At 39.6% G+C, this 16,846-nt stretch overlaps 2 protein-coding genes across 2 annotated transcripts; one reads left to right on the top strand and one right to left on the bottom strand.

Annotated features, from left to right (window-relative positions):
- The first annotated feature begins 2,915 nt into the window (after positions 1–2,915).
- Positions 2,916–9,945, top strand: LOC139446450 (ATP synthase subunit alpha, mitochondrial-like). The gene is made up of 10 exons (XM_071227790.1): positions 2,916–3,038; positions 3,941–4,016; positions 4,951–5,117; positions 5,983–6,156; positions 6,689–6,852; positions 7,087–7,235; positions 8,051–8,202; positions 8,382–8,714; positions 8,859–9,003; positions 9,501–9,945. Exons 1-10 carry the CDS (start codon positions 2,979–2,981, stop codon positions 9,731–9,733), a joined length of 1,653 nt encoding a protein of 550 aa, XP_071083891.1. The 5' UTR covers positions 2,916–2,978; the 3' UTR covers positions 9,734–9,945.
- A 3,316-nt stretch (positions 9,946–13,261) lies between these two features.
- LOC139458022 (aggrecan core protein-like) lies at positions 13,262–14,486 on the bottom strand. The gene is made up of 2 exons (XM_071239341.1): positions 14,475–14,486; positions 13,262–13,663 (listed from the first exon to the last, which is right to left on the bottom strand). The coding sequence occupies exons 1-2, from the start codon at positions 14,484–14,486 to the stop codon at positions 13,262–13,264; spliced, it is 414 nt and encodes a 137-aa protein (XP_071095442.1).
- Positions 14,487–16,846: the final 2,360 nt, after the last annotated feature.

Raw genomic sequence — 16,846 nt, 5'->3', positions numbered from 1 at the left:
GTACGCATATTTCATCCTCCTCCGGGGGCGATCGGGTAGTCTAGTGGTTAAAGCGTTCGCTCGTCACGCCGAAGACCCGGGTTCGATTCACGACATGGGTACAATGTGTGAAGCCCATTTCTGGTGTCCCCCGCCGTGACATTGCTGGAATAGTGCTCAAAGCGGCGTTAACCCATACTCACTCACTCACTCATCCTCCATTGAACACAAAGTGAGTCAGGAACAGGAATATGGTGGTTGTAGGATATATTCACAAAAAGGAATACAACATCTGAAAATTGAAAATGTTATGAGACAGGTATATATGTTACAATCAAATTATGAATATGTTCTTTCCTTTATTACCAGGTTGGAATAGACATGTATCGTTTCATAAAACTAGCATTTTTTAAATAAGTCTGGGTTTTTTCTAGTGTGCAGTGATGCAGGTATGGATTAGCTCTTTATGTCATCTTTATATTTTCTGTGAGTTCTGAGTTTATTTCTCAAATTTGTTAATTGGATGTCAAGGCACTTTATCGATTCCAAGATTATCCAAGAGACAAGGTAGTTTAATACCAACCAATGCTGTTTTTGGCCACATTAACACTATTTCTTTTATTAAAAAAACATCTTTTAACATGTCAGATATGCCAATATGCAGTTCACATTTCTATTAATGTCTGTAAATAAAAGGGAAAGAATGACAGCTCAGTTCCGCAGAGTGTTTATGTATCATACGGACTAGTAGAAATTCGCTATTTTTAAGGGTTTTGTTATACATTATCATGGTAAGGACTAGTGGATTAAACATGTTAGTTTCTATTGCTGTTATGTTTACCTTTAAATCTTCACCATCCTCGATTATTCAGTGTATTTTTTATTTCAATAAAACCCCTAAAAGTCAGTCGCTGCCATTGCTTTGCATCGGAAGTGATGTTAACACATGCAGCCATCGCTCCTATTTCTACTCATTCGTCGGGGCGGTCGGGTAGCCTAGTGGTTAAAGCGTTCGCTCGTCACGCCGAAGACCCGGGTTCAATTCCCGACATGGGTACAATGTGTGAAGCCCATTTCTGGTGTCCCCCGCCGTGATATTGCTGGAATATTGCTAAAAGCGGCGTAAAACCAAACTCACTCACTCACTCTACTCATTCGTCACCACTCGCCCCTTTCCGTGACCTGCAAGAAGAGCTATTCGGCTTGTCCCGGAATAACACGAGTTGGTCACGAATGATTTCTACTTTACCACAAAATTGCTTGCGCTCAAGAAAATCATTTGATTGGACAGCTATATATAGCATCATGGCATTCGATCACAGGTGAATGTGTTAATATCTATATTTATTACACTCTTTTACGAGAGATTTGTTTTAACCGTTTTCATAAAATCTTTGTTGTGTGTATGGAAGATCAAAGATTTTAAGTATAACAATATTGTGTACGGACACCTGATCGCAAATCAATAAGACCTCTTCAGGGATTCCACTGGAGGTATGTGTTGATCTGATTGTTAAGAAACCGTCTAATCTGTGGATTGTAATCTTTAATTGTGGACTGCCAACCGGCCAAAAAGCATGTAGTGCCTGAGGGGACACGGGTGGCCCAGTCGTCTAAGGCGCCGCGATTCGCTGTGCAGAGTTGCGTCCCTTGAGCATGCCAGAAACCTATGATTGTGGGTCCGAATCCCGGTTCGCCCCGATTATGTTTCTAGGTTTGTCAGCACCATACCCGTGCTCGTGGGTTTCACCGAAGTGGTAAACGTCTGTGACCTGCATCACCTCGGGCTTTCCTCCCACATCAAGCTCACAGGCCGTGATGTAACTAGAATACTGTTAAAAGCGGCGTTAAACCAAACTCACTCACTCACTCACCGTAGTACCTGAAGACGAGATACCCGCATTAAACATTCATGCGTCAGTTTGCAGCCAGTGCAGAATGGTAAGTTGTGCATCTTCAGTAACAATGAATCCCCATTGAATCCGATAACTATAGATACATACACGTAGAAACCCGTGAAGATCCCGGTTAGACTAGGTCTTCAGCAATCCATGCTTACCGTAAGAGGCGACTATGCTTGTGATGATAGGCGACTAACGGGATCGGGTGGTCAGGGTCGCTGACTTGGTTGATGCATGTCATCAAATTCCAAATGCGTAGATCGATGCTCATAATGTCAATCACTGGATTGTCTGGCCCAGACTCGATTATGTACAGATCACCGTCATGTGGCTGGAATTTTGCTGAGTGTGGCGTAAAACAACAAACAAACAAACAAACAAGCATGAAGAAGGAAAACAGTCTATGTCATATCCCATGTCGACAACAATCGCCTAGTTTGTGATATGTGGTAAAGCTATAGGATACCCTTAAGAGCATAGTGTATGGGGTTACCGCATTCGGTATATTATGCAGTAATATAGATATTTCCGAATGATTATAACAGACGTGAAGTCCGCACATCTGAACTCTATACCTAACGGAGGCTGTTTCGGGACATTTTGCTGTTGTAGGATTAGTAATAGAGACAACACTGTCTACTCTCTAGTGTTTTATGATCTATCTCACTGTATGTGGCAATTTTATCAGACTCATAATATGAACTAATAAATACAGTGCCCAAGCCTACATTGACTTTGGGCAGACATGACGGGGGGACTCTTCAGTTTTGGTGTTACCGAGCATTTTCCTTTAAAACCCTGTCCAATCCATCATGAAAAGGCGTTGTTATTAATCCCTCGTGGTGATTAAGTCAGATACGATTCAATGGATGAGAGTGGTGCTGCTTGATATGACCAAAGGATAAAACAAAGTTGCAACCTATAAAACCGGACATATAGCACCTTCACAAGGCCTCGACTATCTCGGCGACATTACGTTTTACGGCGCGGCAAGTTGGGTTCGAGGATAACCGGCGGGTGCCACGGGGAATCGCGTTCCTGCGCACGGTCTCCTGAATTTGACGGCCATATTGGTCGGCTGAGAGAGTAACCACAGCCATGCTTTCGGCAAGACTAGCATCAGCACTGGCACGACAGCTCCCCAGAGCTGCACCTAAGGTACCAAAGAGTTGCTGTATATGCATGTGTACTTGTTTTCCGTCTATTGTCTAACAGACTGGAGAAATAACCAATCGTAATAAGCTCTATGTACTGATTGCAAGATCAGCCCAAGGTCGCCGGCGGATGTAGACATGCTTTCCAAGCACATCCGTCCAGTTCTAATTAAATAAATAGTAACAAATAAGTGGACAGTATTTTATAGTTAAGTTGACATATATTTATTATCGCTTCGGTAGCATTTTTGTGTCTTGGAAAGGTTGTCACTAAGAAGGACGTGTTGTAAACTTGAATTGACCTTCGTGAATGAATCTTTGGTCCCGAATCTTAATATTTTACTTTAAATCTTCTACTGACCACACACAGATTAACCATTTTCGCACCAACATTGCATCGAACAACACTATGACACAATTAGAGTTTTGTAGACCCACGTTGGTATCCACGGAAAGTGCACATGGAAATTTGCAGTGCATACCGTTTCCAAGTCCTGTCAGTGCTTAATTGGTAGGGTCTGTCTAGGCCTTAATGGCAGTCGCATGTGTGAGAAATTTCAGAATGTATATGTTCCTGTACCTTATGTCTGAAAGGAAACACTGACACTGAGCACCTTTGTGTATGGATAACAAGTAGTTAGACTCATGCCAATCAGGTTGGAACTTGGAGATACCCACTGATAATGGGGAGAAGATAAATAATTATTCACAATTTGAATTATTACTTCACCAGTCGAATACTGATCTCAGTGTCAAGTATAAGATTTTGGGTTAAATGTAAGATTCATTCAGAAAGGTCAGTTCAAGTTCACAATACTTCATGCAACCTTTCAAGACAAAATCATTAAACTTACATTCTGACAGATTAATAATGAAACTACTTGATATGTTGATGGTTTGTTCCAGGTGTGCAAACATGCTCTGGGGGCTGGTTTTGTTGCAGCTAGAAACGTTCACACCTCAAAACCAGCATTTGCTGCAGGTAAAATCACTACACTTTAGAGCTTCTTCATGAAATAAACTAATAATGCTTGCCCAATTCCTCCATTCATGGAGCTTCAAATCGATTTATGTATTGTGGGTCAAGTCAACCGTGGGCCTGACTTCAGAAATATATGGCCAAGAGTCTGATGCTCAGAAATGGAGGGTGATGGTTATTTTGAGGGGTTAAATAACCTTGGTCCCTCAACTGTCACTCTGTATAAAGAAACCAGTTACTTTTAGTCTAAAATTGTCCTTACACATCGATTTCAGAAGTGTTTATGGGCTTTGGACTTCTGAATAAAGTTGCAGGCTTATATCTGTCAGGACAGATGTCAAATGATTGAAGCTTTCGTCAACAAGGCCCTCCTACACTGCTAACTTCAAATCATTTATTATTTGTAATCACATGCTTTTGTTGCTTACATTTGCTTCTGCTTCTTATGTATCTAAATTCAGATGCTACTTCCACTACAATGCTTTCCATTGCATTTTTCATATGAATAAATAAGTTTCCTCTGCTATCTCCAAATGGATTGGCATGTAATTACAATACATGGTGATTGTGGGTTAGAAATGGTCAACCTTTACTGGTTGTAAGAGGGGTAACTAGATCGATTGGTCAGGCTTTGTGACTGGGTTGGTTGTGTCATTGGATCAAATTGTTGGACATAATTCAAAATATCAAGCACTGGATTGATTGGTCCAGAATTGATTATTTACTAGCCGACTCATATCATTCGATGCTTGTGGATATTGTAATGTGTTCTTGTAGCTATCTGGCTGATTATAGTGCCAATGTGACGTTAAAGTTAACTTGCTCACCATGCTCATATAGTTGGGTTATTGCTGAGTGCATCGTGTACAATGAACATGCAAACAAACTTGTAACAAACTCCAAGCAAAACTATTCTAAATTAAGATATTATTTTCAGGAGCTGAGGTGTCTTCCATTCTTGAAGACCGTATCCTTGGTCAGTCTGCAGCTGCAGAGCTGGAAGAGACGGGCAGAGTACTCTCCATTGGTGATGGTATTGCTCGTGTTTATGGTCTCAAAAATATTCAGGCAGAAGAGATGGTGGAATTCTCCAGTGGGCTGAAGGTATTTGGAACATAACACAGAAGCTCCTTTCATATATTCAAGCTGCTAAGATCATATATCAGATTAGTCTCTGAAAGGCCAATCCTATAGATTCAGTATGGTCACTATTACTGACTTACCTGTGAAGATCTGAGTTGAGAATAGGTCTTAGGCAACCTATGCGTGCCGTAAGTGGCTACTAACGGGTTATCGGGTGGTCAGACACGCTGATTTGGTTGATGCATGTCATTGTATACCAATTACGTAAATCGATGCTCATTCTGACAGCCACTTGTCTTGTCCAGACCTGATTATTTACAAAAACAACACCGACGACCCTTATCAGCAACTATGATAGTGAAATTTGATTTGATATTACAAACTTGACCTTTGAAATCATTACCAACATGATATGCCTTGGATGGACTATTATAAGGAAGATACAGAGCTATAGCGAAGCTTTTAGTTATTTACACTGACTAGACACAATATGCTTTTCAAATGGCATCTATCAGTATTTCTGTCACAGCTTTTCTGAATGTAACTGTTGGCAAGTGAATTCGGGGATCGACTGATACACAATCATTTTATCTAACAGTTGTAATATATGCAATCGTTTTATCTAATAGTTCATTTGTCTTAATCCTATTCTCAATTTATTAATAATGATTATGTACATGACTGTGTAGCTCACCTTGAAATGAGGTCACTGTTTTATGGGTCCTGGTTTTTTAACCAAATTGTTACCAAGAGAAACCTAGAGTTACTCATTCAGAATGGATAAGGTGGGCTGTTTTAGTTTTTATTAGTAGAATTTACTTCTTTTGAATATAAAGCTGAACATAAATGTTTTGTATCTAATGCTGCAACTGTCTTGATTTTTCAGGGTATGGCTTTGAACTTGGAGCCTGACAATGTTGGTGTTGTAGTGTTTGGTAATGACAAGCTTATCAAGGAGGGTGATATTGTGAAGAGAACAGGAGCCATCGTGGATGTCCCAATTGGAGCAGAGTTGCTTGGCAGAGTTGTAGATGCCTTGGGAAATGCTATTGATGGAAAAGTGAGAAATTGTCTTAAAATATGTGCGACAAACTTTATAGTTTCAATAGCAGAAATTGATTTAAAGACAGACTGATAATTTTGAGCTGGAACTTGTTAAGTCTGTGATATACAGTTTCCGTAGCAACTGTAAAAAGCTATGATAAAATCATGTTTCAGGAATAATTAACTGCATCAAACAAATTAGGCAATATTCTTCTGATGAACATTTAAATCTTCTTAATTGGCAAGGTAATGCTATTTGTAGGCATGAAAAGTACATCTGAAGGTGGCTACATGAACACCAATGCATCATGGTTGAATATTCAAGAAATACCATGGTGCCCTGTAGATACTCAAGATCTGACAAACCATTGAATACAGTATAATGTAATTTACCATAGCACATAATCTTTTCTCATGGATTTCAGTTTTCATTTTGCCATTGCTATTTTAGAACTTGTCAAATTTCGAGGAGGATGGTGAAAAGATATGTGTAACTCTGCACAATATAAATCCTGTCATGGTTGCTGAATAGTGTCATTTTCTTTCAGGGAGCAATCCCTGGTAAAAGGGCTCGAGTGGGAGTCAAGGCCCCTGGTATCATTCCACGTACATCTGTGAAAGAGCCTATGCAGACAGGTATCAAAGCTGTAGACAGTCTTGTGCCCATTGGCAGAGGACAGCGAGAGCTCATCATTGGTGACAGACAGACAGGGTTTGTTACAAATCTTAAACATTCATTTGATTAGTCATTGAAATTGCAGGCCCGACTGTTTTTGAATGTGAATTTATTTGTGTAAATCACTATATATCTGAGGCAAGAATTATGAGCATCAAGGAATATCGGTGTAACAAGTGACATTTAATGAAACTTGTTACAAGAAATCAGCAAACGTGAAGAAATTCTTTTTTGATAGTTAAATTTGCTACCTGGCTTATTTATTTGCAGTAAAACTGCCATTGCCATTGATACCATCATCAACCAGAAGCGATTCAATGAGGGTTCAGATGAAAAAGCCAAACTGTACTGTATCTATGTTGCCATTGGACAGAAGAGATCCACTGTCGCTCAGCTCGTCAAAAGGCTAACAGATGCTGGTATGTAGGAAATTATTTTGCTAGATCTAGGCTGCTGTCCGTATTAAACTGATATGACTAGAATTACTTTGGTCAGTTTGTCAAGAAATTGCAGCAAAGATATGTATGTCAGTGAAACAACAGCTGTAATATCATGAAGCACACGTGCTCAGCAATGTTGTCAAACCATATTTCTTATTGGTAACTCACATTGATACTAGATACACTAAACAGCATATTGGGATAGTGGTGTAGCCAACAGGTTGAAGCATTTGCTCGATAAATGTAGAACCTGGGTTCGATTCTCACCCCCTCCCGTGATATTGTGAAAATCAGTCTACGGTGAAACCTTTCTTAGCAAGCAGCAGTGACATGATTTATTGACCAAAAGACAAGTTTACAGTAGCCAGGAGTCTGTTGTTTATGTATTATCAAAGATCTGTTAGAACAGAAAAATTACGATTTTTGAGCAATGTCTAGCTTTGATGGATGTGATTGCACTGATGTTCAATCACAGGGTTCACCCTAGGAATTTTCTGACATGAGCCCTTTATATGAAAATTTCAAATATTCCATAGGTATGCCCATACAGCACAATGTTAAAATGCCCCATTGTATTAGAAAATGCGGTCCTTTTTCAAATTTAGGGGCTAAAGGCACCCTACCTTAGAATTATCCCTGCAATCCAAGTCAGGCATTGTGAGTTCATGATTGTGATCAGAAACTTGCATTGGACATGCCTATTTTAATTATTTTTGGGGGGGACGGCATTATGCATGCAACCGAAGTTTTGGGGTGAGAAGTTCCCATATTTGACTCCTTTATCTTCACCTCAGATGCCATGAAGTACACCATTGTTGTGAGCGCCACAGCCTCTGATGCTGCACCCCTGCAGTACCTGGCTCCATATTCAGGCTGTGCCATGGGAGAATACTTCAGAGACAACGGCATGCACGCCCTCATCATCTATGACGATTTGTCAAAACAGGTAACTAACCTTCTACAATTACACTGAAATTATTAATCTAGTTTAGTTTCTAAATTACTTGAAGCTCGGTATGAATTTGGTATTGGTTATCATTTCAAATCATTGAAATTTTGCAACATTGTGTGCAACTATTGAATTTGAAATCAACAGGTTTTTTAAAATTAACTTTTTGTCTCCAGGCTGTTGCCTACCGTCAGATGTCATTGCTTCTGCGACGTCCCCCTGGTCGTGAGGCCTACCCTGGTGACGTCTTCTACCTTCACTCTCGTCTTCTGGAGAGAGCAGCCAAAATGAATGACGACCATCAGGGTGGCTCCCTTACTGCTCTGCCTGTTATTGAAACCCAGGCCGGTGATGTGTCAGCCTACATCCCCACAAATGTAATCTCCATCACAGACGGACAGATCTTCTTGGAGACTGAGCTCTTCTACAAGGGTATCCGTCCCGCCATCAACGTAGGTCTGTCTGTCAGCAGAGTAGGATCTGCTGCTCAGACCAGGGCCATGAAACAGGTAACATATTGCTTATCTTCTGCATGTGATTTTTTAGATCATAAGACAATGAATATTTCCTCTGTCAGTATTAATACGAGTGGTAACTTTAGCTGCCTGTCAATGTGCCAGTTGCTGATACTAATTCTTGTTCTCTTGCAACAGGTCGCTGGTTCCATGAAGTTGGAGTTGGCCCAGTACCGTGAGGTTGCAGCTTTCGCCCAGTTTGGTTCTGACTTGGACCAGGCCACACAGAACTTGCTCAACAGAGGAGTTCGTCTCACTGAGCTGTTGAAACAGGGACAGTATGGTAAGTGAAGCGTGTGTTAGTTGTCACTTCTAGTGAGTTCTAGCAGGTATGAATTCAGTTACGGACTTGACAATGCTATTTATCCATTTGCTGAAGCCTTACGATTAGAACAAGCGTTAACTTGTTACCTGAAGTACAGTAGACATGTCTCCAGAGACCACTTCTACTCCAGGTCAGGTCAAGACAGCAATTGCCAAATGAGTCCTGTTTTATGCAAATAAGTAAACATTTTAAGAGTTGACAAAAGAAATATAAAAGACTGTCTTGATATTTTTACAGTGTGTGACTTTTGGCACTTGTCCAGAGGTCAAAGTCAAATTTGTTTCTGTCCAGTAAGCATGCTTTAATAAAAGTCCATATATTACCTCTAGAATCTACTGGAAAAGTTTGTGCTGGTAGACACAAATGTCCTTGTTGCAGACTGCTTTGTGGAAATACATTTCACTTGGAATCTTATTCTTTATTTTGGGTATAACAAGCCTTTATCCTGTTTACAGTACCGATGGCCATTGAGGAACAAGTTTCCGTCATCTATGCTGGAGTAAGAGGTCATCTGGATAAAATAGATCCATCAAAAATCACACTTTTCGAAGCTGAATTCTTGCAACATCTGAAGAGCAGCCACCAAGACTTGCTGAAGACCATTGCAGTGGATGGAAAAATCACAGACCAGTCTGATGAAAAACTGAAATCAATTGTGACAAGTTTCTTAGCCGGGTTCCAGTCTTAATTGTGCTTGTTGCTAGGACATCATTCATTGTTTGACCAGTGTATATTAGATACTACCAATTACTTATTGGATTACCCTGAGATGTGTGACAGAGGCGAGACCAAGACTTAACCAAGGTGTCTGTTTATAAGCCTAAAAAAACAAAAGTGAAGTATGTACAGAAGTTGAAATTCGATTGCGTTTGCATTTTAAAAATAAATGCAAAGATATCATTTGTGTCTTCTGTTTTGTACTCGGATCTGATAACCAGAAGAGTGTTTTATATTCTTGATCATGGCTCTTAATTAATGTCTGCATGTTCCATGGTGACAGTTCTCATAACTACCCTGATTGTCACCATCAGCATTATGAATACTACATTATTTTGGTCATTATGTAACCACATTTTGGCTTTATGGGGAATTTGATGATCACAACTTTTATTTTTCTTTAACACCAGACAACATATATCAGAATTATATGGTGAATTATTCTTGCATTGTTGCCCACATCATTTTCACACTTCACATGCTTGTTCCTACCGAAGATGACACCCTGTTTCCATCAGATTTCAATGTGGCCATGTTTGTTCATGTAATGAAATTTGGTATCAGTGTATTCCATTAGTTGAACCAACTCATAAAAGGTTTTTGAGACAAGTTGGCGCTGCACAGAATTTGGGAAAACATGTTTGTTTCAGGTAGAGAGGGTGTATGCGTGTTTTGCACGTGAAGTTCATGACAATGAAATTGACAAAGCTCCCATGGACTCGCAAGACTATTAAGAGATCTGTGTAACAAGTCGATACCACAATTCTCTAAAAGTCATATGATAAAAGTTACTTACAAGTAAATATGTCCAGGCTAGATAAGCATGGCCAAATCATACATCCTTAGGCTTGAGAATTGGCCTATGTCATAAATTACATGGAAAAAGAATTTACAAATAAATCTCAAGAATTGTCAAAAGCTGGCATTGCCACGGGTCTATTTGTCATGATACTTTCAGTCATCGGGTACCGCGCATCATGATGTACTGTATTTGTGCTTTTGAAGTCTTCACTAAAACTCGAGACAGGACATGAACATAACCATCTTACTACTTTTCGAACCACCCGCTATCCCTTTTTTCACAATGGTGTGCGCCAGTGGGTGGACCTCAGTCGTGGGGTTAATTGTCAGGTCACAACTCATCCTGGCTTGCCTGTAGTTGGTAATGGGGCTCTAATTGCGATTTGACGTTAACCTTGATAATTGTTCCATACTCATAAATTCTCCGAAAGAATATTTCCTTACATTGTAGGCATTCTCATCAGAAACCAACAAACATGAAATTTTACCTTTTTCCTTGCACCAATGATGTCTGAATTTATTCAAGAGGTATTATATTGATTTAATATGGTCGCCACTGAAGCCACATTGAAAAACCCATTTGGGCCATTACTCAGACATTTTTTTTCAAGATGGAATGAAATTTGGTACATATGTACATGATGTAGTTCGTAGTGAGCCTCAACAAATGTCTGATTTGCAATTTTTAAGTTTTGACCATGCTCCTCAATTTCCTCAATACAAAACCACAATTCCAATAAAAATTGATAAGCTTGTTCTCACGTGACATGACCAATTTGTTCAAGTACAATATTCATTATGGAGCCTTATCATTATTTATAAACCAATGTATGGCCATTACCTTTACAAAGTTGTCCTGGTAATGAAATTTGGTAGTTGGGTTTATTTTGTGTTAAGTGTGTTTGACATTTTAAGCTGTGTGCTTTACATGCTGTGGCACTATTTTCTATTATTCAGAAACAAGAGTCATCAGAAGATGACAAATCCCCTTGGCCACCACAAATTCGAAACGAATCATCTGAACATTACTTTATAGAATTTCTATCTTATCTGTCAGCTCAATAACTATTCTTGTATACAGGCAATCATTATATATCTGCTTCGTAAGAGGCAACTAACGGGATCAGTTGGTCAGGCTCGCTAACTTGGTTGATGCATGTCATCGATCCCAATTGCGTGGATCGATGCTAATGATATTAATCACTGGATTGTCTGGTCCAGACTCGATTATTTACAGACCGCCGTCATAGCTGGATTATTGCTGAGTGAGAAGTTAAACAACAAACCAAACCCGCCTTCTATAGGATCTGATAACGTGTATCGGAATTTGAGCATTACTTAAACTAGGCTAAAACAGCTCCATAGATAGCCTGATTATGTAAGTGCAAAAGAGTTTGCTACTTTGCGACAGTTATTTCATCGTGGCTTTGCAACATCAAACCATTCAGTTTGTAGAAGGGTGGATTGGAAATATAAGTAGACTCGCAGCAATACCCTGGCTACTTCATCACGATACATGCAGAACTTGTTCATTGGCGGGGAGGATGTGTTCAGAATTTTGGAGCAGTATTTGGAGATGCTATTTCTGGGGACGTATACAAAAACATCAGCTTCATAAACCTGAGGTTTCAGGAAATATAATGCACATTAAATCTCATTGAATGGGTTTGTGAAAGCTGGGTCAAACATGTTATTCTGCATGCCACACATTTGACTAGTGAAACTTGGAGGTGGTTCCAAGGTATTCATACTGGGATCAACCCTGCTGTTAAGTCTCAGCTCATATTTTCAACATCACACAGAATCGTGTCTCATAGGATGATCATGCCACAGAGAAATTAAATCTTTTTAATTCTTTGACACATGACAAAATCGTTAAAGATTTTTTTTGACTTCTTTATTATCACACAGCCACATAGCACTTATTGCACCAACACACCTTCATATAGGCCCACTATTTGTTTGAATACTTTCACATAAACTTCGCAATGTTGCAATACTTCCGCAGGCACATTATTTCTTGAATGCCCAGTACTTTGTTGCAATCCAGTTCTAGACACTGGTATCACTGTTGACAGGTATGAGGTAAGCACACAAGATCAAATGACATATTTGCCAAGTGAGGTCCAGCATTTTCAATACTTCATATTGCTCCAGTTCTTTTCTGATATGTGCAAATGACATACTGGCAATTAGATATCTTCACAACCGGGGAGGCAGATAAATCAAACTTTCTAAAAACTGAGTAACAGTTTTGACCCAGGAGTCTATGAAAAAAACAAATCTTAAACAATCCATTCATAGCTATGATTGGATATTCATGAAAAATTTCAAACACTCATAACAAATGCTCCCCAAGCCATGCAAAAGTGATACCATTTTCTGTACAAACAACTGGTTTAGTATGAACTGTGGATATGGCACATTGAATGATAGTAATGAGAATAAGCTCCAAAATGATCTTAAGGGACAGAAATTTATGTCCTTCAGCCATGGGATCGAGTTACAAGAGTTAAATGCTGCTTTGAACAGTATTTCAGTTGACGTACAGCTTGTCAGCCTGAGGAAAGCTCAAAGTGATGCAGGTCTGACATGTATACCACTATGGTGCTGACAAACCAAGGATCATAATCTGTGTGAAGAAGGGATTATGAACCCATCATGCAGGGGACCCTAAGTGACATCTTCGACAACTGGGTCACCCCTGCATATCTAAGCCGGAGGGTAGGCCTTGAAGATTATGCAGACGTTGGCCGGAGGGCAGGCCTGCAAGATCCTGCAGATGTTGGCCGGAGGTCACCCCTGCAAGATTCTGCAGATGTTGGCCGGAGGGCAGGCCTGTAAGAATCTGCAGATGTTGGCCGGAGGGCAGGCCTGCAAGATTCTGCAGATGTTGGCTGTATAGCAGGCCTGCAAGATCCTGCAGATGTTGGCCGGAGGTCACCCCTGCAAGATTCTGCAGATGTTGGCCGGAGGTCACCCCTGCAAGATCCTGCAGATGTTGGCCGGAGGTCACCCCTGCAAGAATCTGCAGATGTTGGCCGGAGGGCAGGCCTGCAAGATTCTGCAGATGTTGGCTGTATAGCAGGCCTGCAAGATCCTGCAGATATAAGCCGGAGTACAAGGAAACGGCCAGTTCCCTGAGCCCAAATGTGTAAAGTTATCTCTGCACTACAGCTAAGTACAGGTGTCAGCTTCACGGTAGTCCTAGGGCTAAGCTAAGCCAGGGCTAGATTAGTATAGAAATGCCTCCAAAACATTGTAAAACACATACAGTGAATGAAAGGATCAGTCCGAGTTGATCAAACATGGTCACAGTAATAATCTCATCACAAGGCGCCACTGATCAACAAGATGCATTTTGACTGTTGGACGTTTTCTACCTTGAAGATATTATTGCTACTGTTGTTCAATATTGCTTTCAATAGTAGGACTTGTACAGTGTTCATTTCTAAAACATTTTCAAGATCTTCCAGATTTAGTGGCACATACCATATGATCTGACAAGCAATGCATGTCTTTATTGTATTTTCCAGAATGTTTTGTGAAAAGGAAATATAGAGCCACAAGGCTCTGTAGCTCACCTGACTTCTGAAGTGACAATCTGATTACACGTGAACCTGATGTAATTGGGACAAATATTTGTAGCGTGTAAAGAACAATGATGTGTGAAAGGGAAAAAAATGGATTCTTGAAAAATTGTTAAAATCAATTGAGTGCAAATAGTGATGCCTTGGACAAGCTTGGATCTTTTTAAGGTCAATGTTCACATGAGGTATAAGTCCTGTGCCCAGTGGTAACTCCATAATACCAGCCTAGTTCGGCAAGGGTGGAAACTGGACTTTTATAGTCAGTTAACGCCCCTGCCTCGGGAAGATGACTTCAATATTGCCAATGACAGCATTTTTTACTTTGAGGGCCATGTCTAAAATCGGATAGGAGACCATAACTGGTATCATTCATACAAAGTTTCAGCTCCATGGGCATTGTAGTTTCAGAGGAGAGGTAAGAAATGCAAAAGTTAACAACATACAACCAGATGGAGGGACAAAGCGCCATGACACAAAACTCACTTGACTTTCAGTCAGCTGAACTACAGTGAGTGAGTAAGATAAAATCTAACGTCTCATGGGCAATGAGCTAGAGAATATAGGTGTGTTTGTCTGTGAAACAAGAACCAAAGAAAGTTTGGCCTAAATACAAGACACACCAAGTCTGCTGCATGGAGCACTAAGATGGCTGCTGTTCCGGTCAGCAGAAAAAGACACGTTGTGGTTTGACCATCTTGTCCCTTATCCTTGTTCTAAATATCTGCATCCATTATTTCCCGTATCGAGGTAATATGCTAGAAAGTACAAAACAAGTAGTTTCTACCTGTACTTTGTACAACAGATCCGTAATACGTCTTTACAAAACATAACCAAGTACCCATTCATCAGAAAACAAGGTCGAAAGTGGGTAGTGGATGGAAGTAGTAACGTTTTTTTTAAATTAAAATGACAACAAATTCTTCATGAAACAATCACTTGCTGATGATATATGCATCTGTACTTATTGACCCAGAGTGTGTATAGCTAAGCCCATGCACAGACTATACCATGGCAGGGAACTAATGCAGCTGTACTGAATTCATCATTACAAAACATCACCTAACCAGTGTGTTATATCTCCATTCTATTAGGATAAACACCCTAGTCACATACAACACCACAGATTCCTTTAGTGTCTGATTTGAAAATATGTGATGCTAAATTTAGAAATCCAATCAATTCTAACTCATCACTGCTCATAAGCTTTAGAAATCCTGAAGCTACTGATAAGGACGGAGATGGTGATGTCACATTCTTCATGAAGATATGGTACTTTGTGGCTTCAGGCTGCACTCCATGTTATACATCAGTATTACAGCTATCAGGAAATATTCCACTCCATGTTATACATCAGTATTACAGCTATCGGGAAATATTCCACTCCATGTTATACATCAGTATTACAGCTATCGGGAAATATTCCACTCCATGGTATACTTCAGTATTACAGCTATCGGGAAATATTCCACTCCATGTTATACATCAGTATTACAGCTATCGGGAAATATTCCACTCCATGGTATACTTCAGTATTACAGCTATCGGGAAATATTCCACTCCATGTTATACATCAGTATTACAGCTATCGGGGAATATTCCACTCCATGTTATACATCAGTATTACAGCTATCGGGAAATATTCCACTCCATGTTATACATCAGTATTACAGCTATCGGGAAATATTCCACTCCATGGTATACTTCAGTATTACAGCTATCGGGAAATATTCCACTCCATGTTATACATCAGTATTACAGCTATCGGGGAATATTCCACTCCATGTTATACATCAGTATTACAGCTATCGGGAAATATTCCACTCCATGTTATACATCAGTATTACAGCTATCGGGAAATATTCCACTCCATGTTATACATCAATATTACAGCTATCGGGAAATATTCCACTCCATGTTATACTTCAATATTACAGCTGTCGGGAAATATTCCACTCCTTGTTATACATCAGTATTACAGCTATCGGGAAATATTCCACTCCATGTTATACATCAGTATTACAGCTATCAGGAAATATTCCACTCCATGTTATACATCAGTATTACAGCTATCAGGAAATATTCATGTCTGAACCAGACAAACCAACACTATGGTAACAAATGTGTACAGAGTGTGAATGGAGAAATAATACAATAGATTAACGAGGATGAATCAAATCACAACAAAATAAGATGAGTAAAAGTGTTGAAATAAAAATATAATGGGTAAAAACAATGACAGAGATTTGTGAATCCCCTGGTGAATGTGTGTAACAATTACCGTACACCCTGTTGCTGAAGTGCCTCTCTAACATTATTGGTCATCACCAGCACCAGTAATCCTATAGCAAGGGGGTGATAAACAGCATTAACAGTGAACCTTGCAAAACAAGATAAACTCAACAAGTCAATGAAGTTGTGTTGACATATGTGGTTTGGCAGATTTGTATAAGATTCACAAACCAAAGCAAGAGAACAACAGCAGTAAATGAGGTAACACAAACGTAATTCTATACATTCACAAGTTACGATGTCGGTGTATATATACTTATGAATAAATACCAACTCATTAAGACACAAAATAAATAACATTCACATGCAGGGCAGTAACAGAAAAAACATGTCACTTCACATAAATAAATATTTCATAAATAATCATAATATTTGTTCTTTGGATAAAATAAGAATATGATGAC

Source organism: Haliotis cracherodii, unplaced genomic scaffold (assembly GCF_022045235.1).
Source record: "Haliotis cracherodii isolate W230 unplaced genomic scaffold, xgHalCrac1.p SCAF_1, whole genome shotgun sequence".
NCBI lineage: Eukaryota > Metazoa > Mollusca > Gastropoda > Lepetellida > Haliotidae > Haliotis > Haliotis cracherodii.
This window is presented reverse-complemented; position numbering and strand designations above follow the sequence as displayed.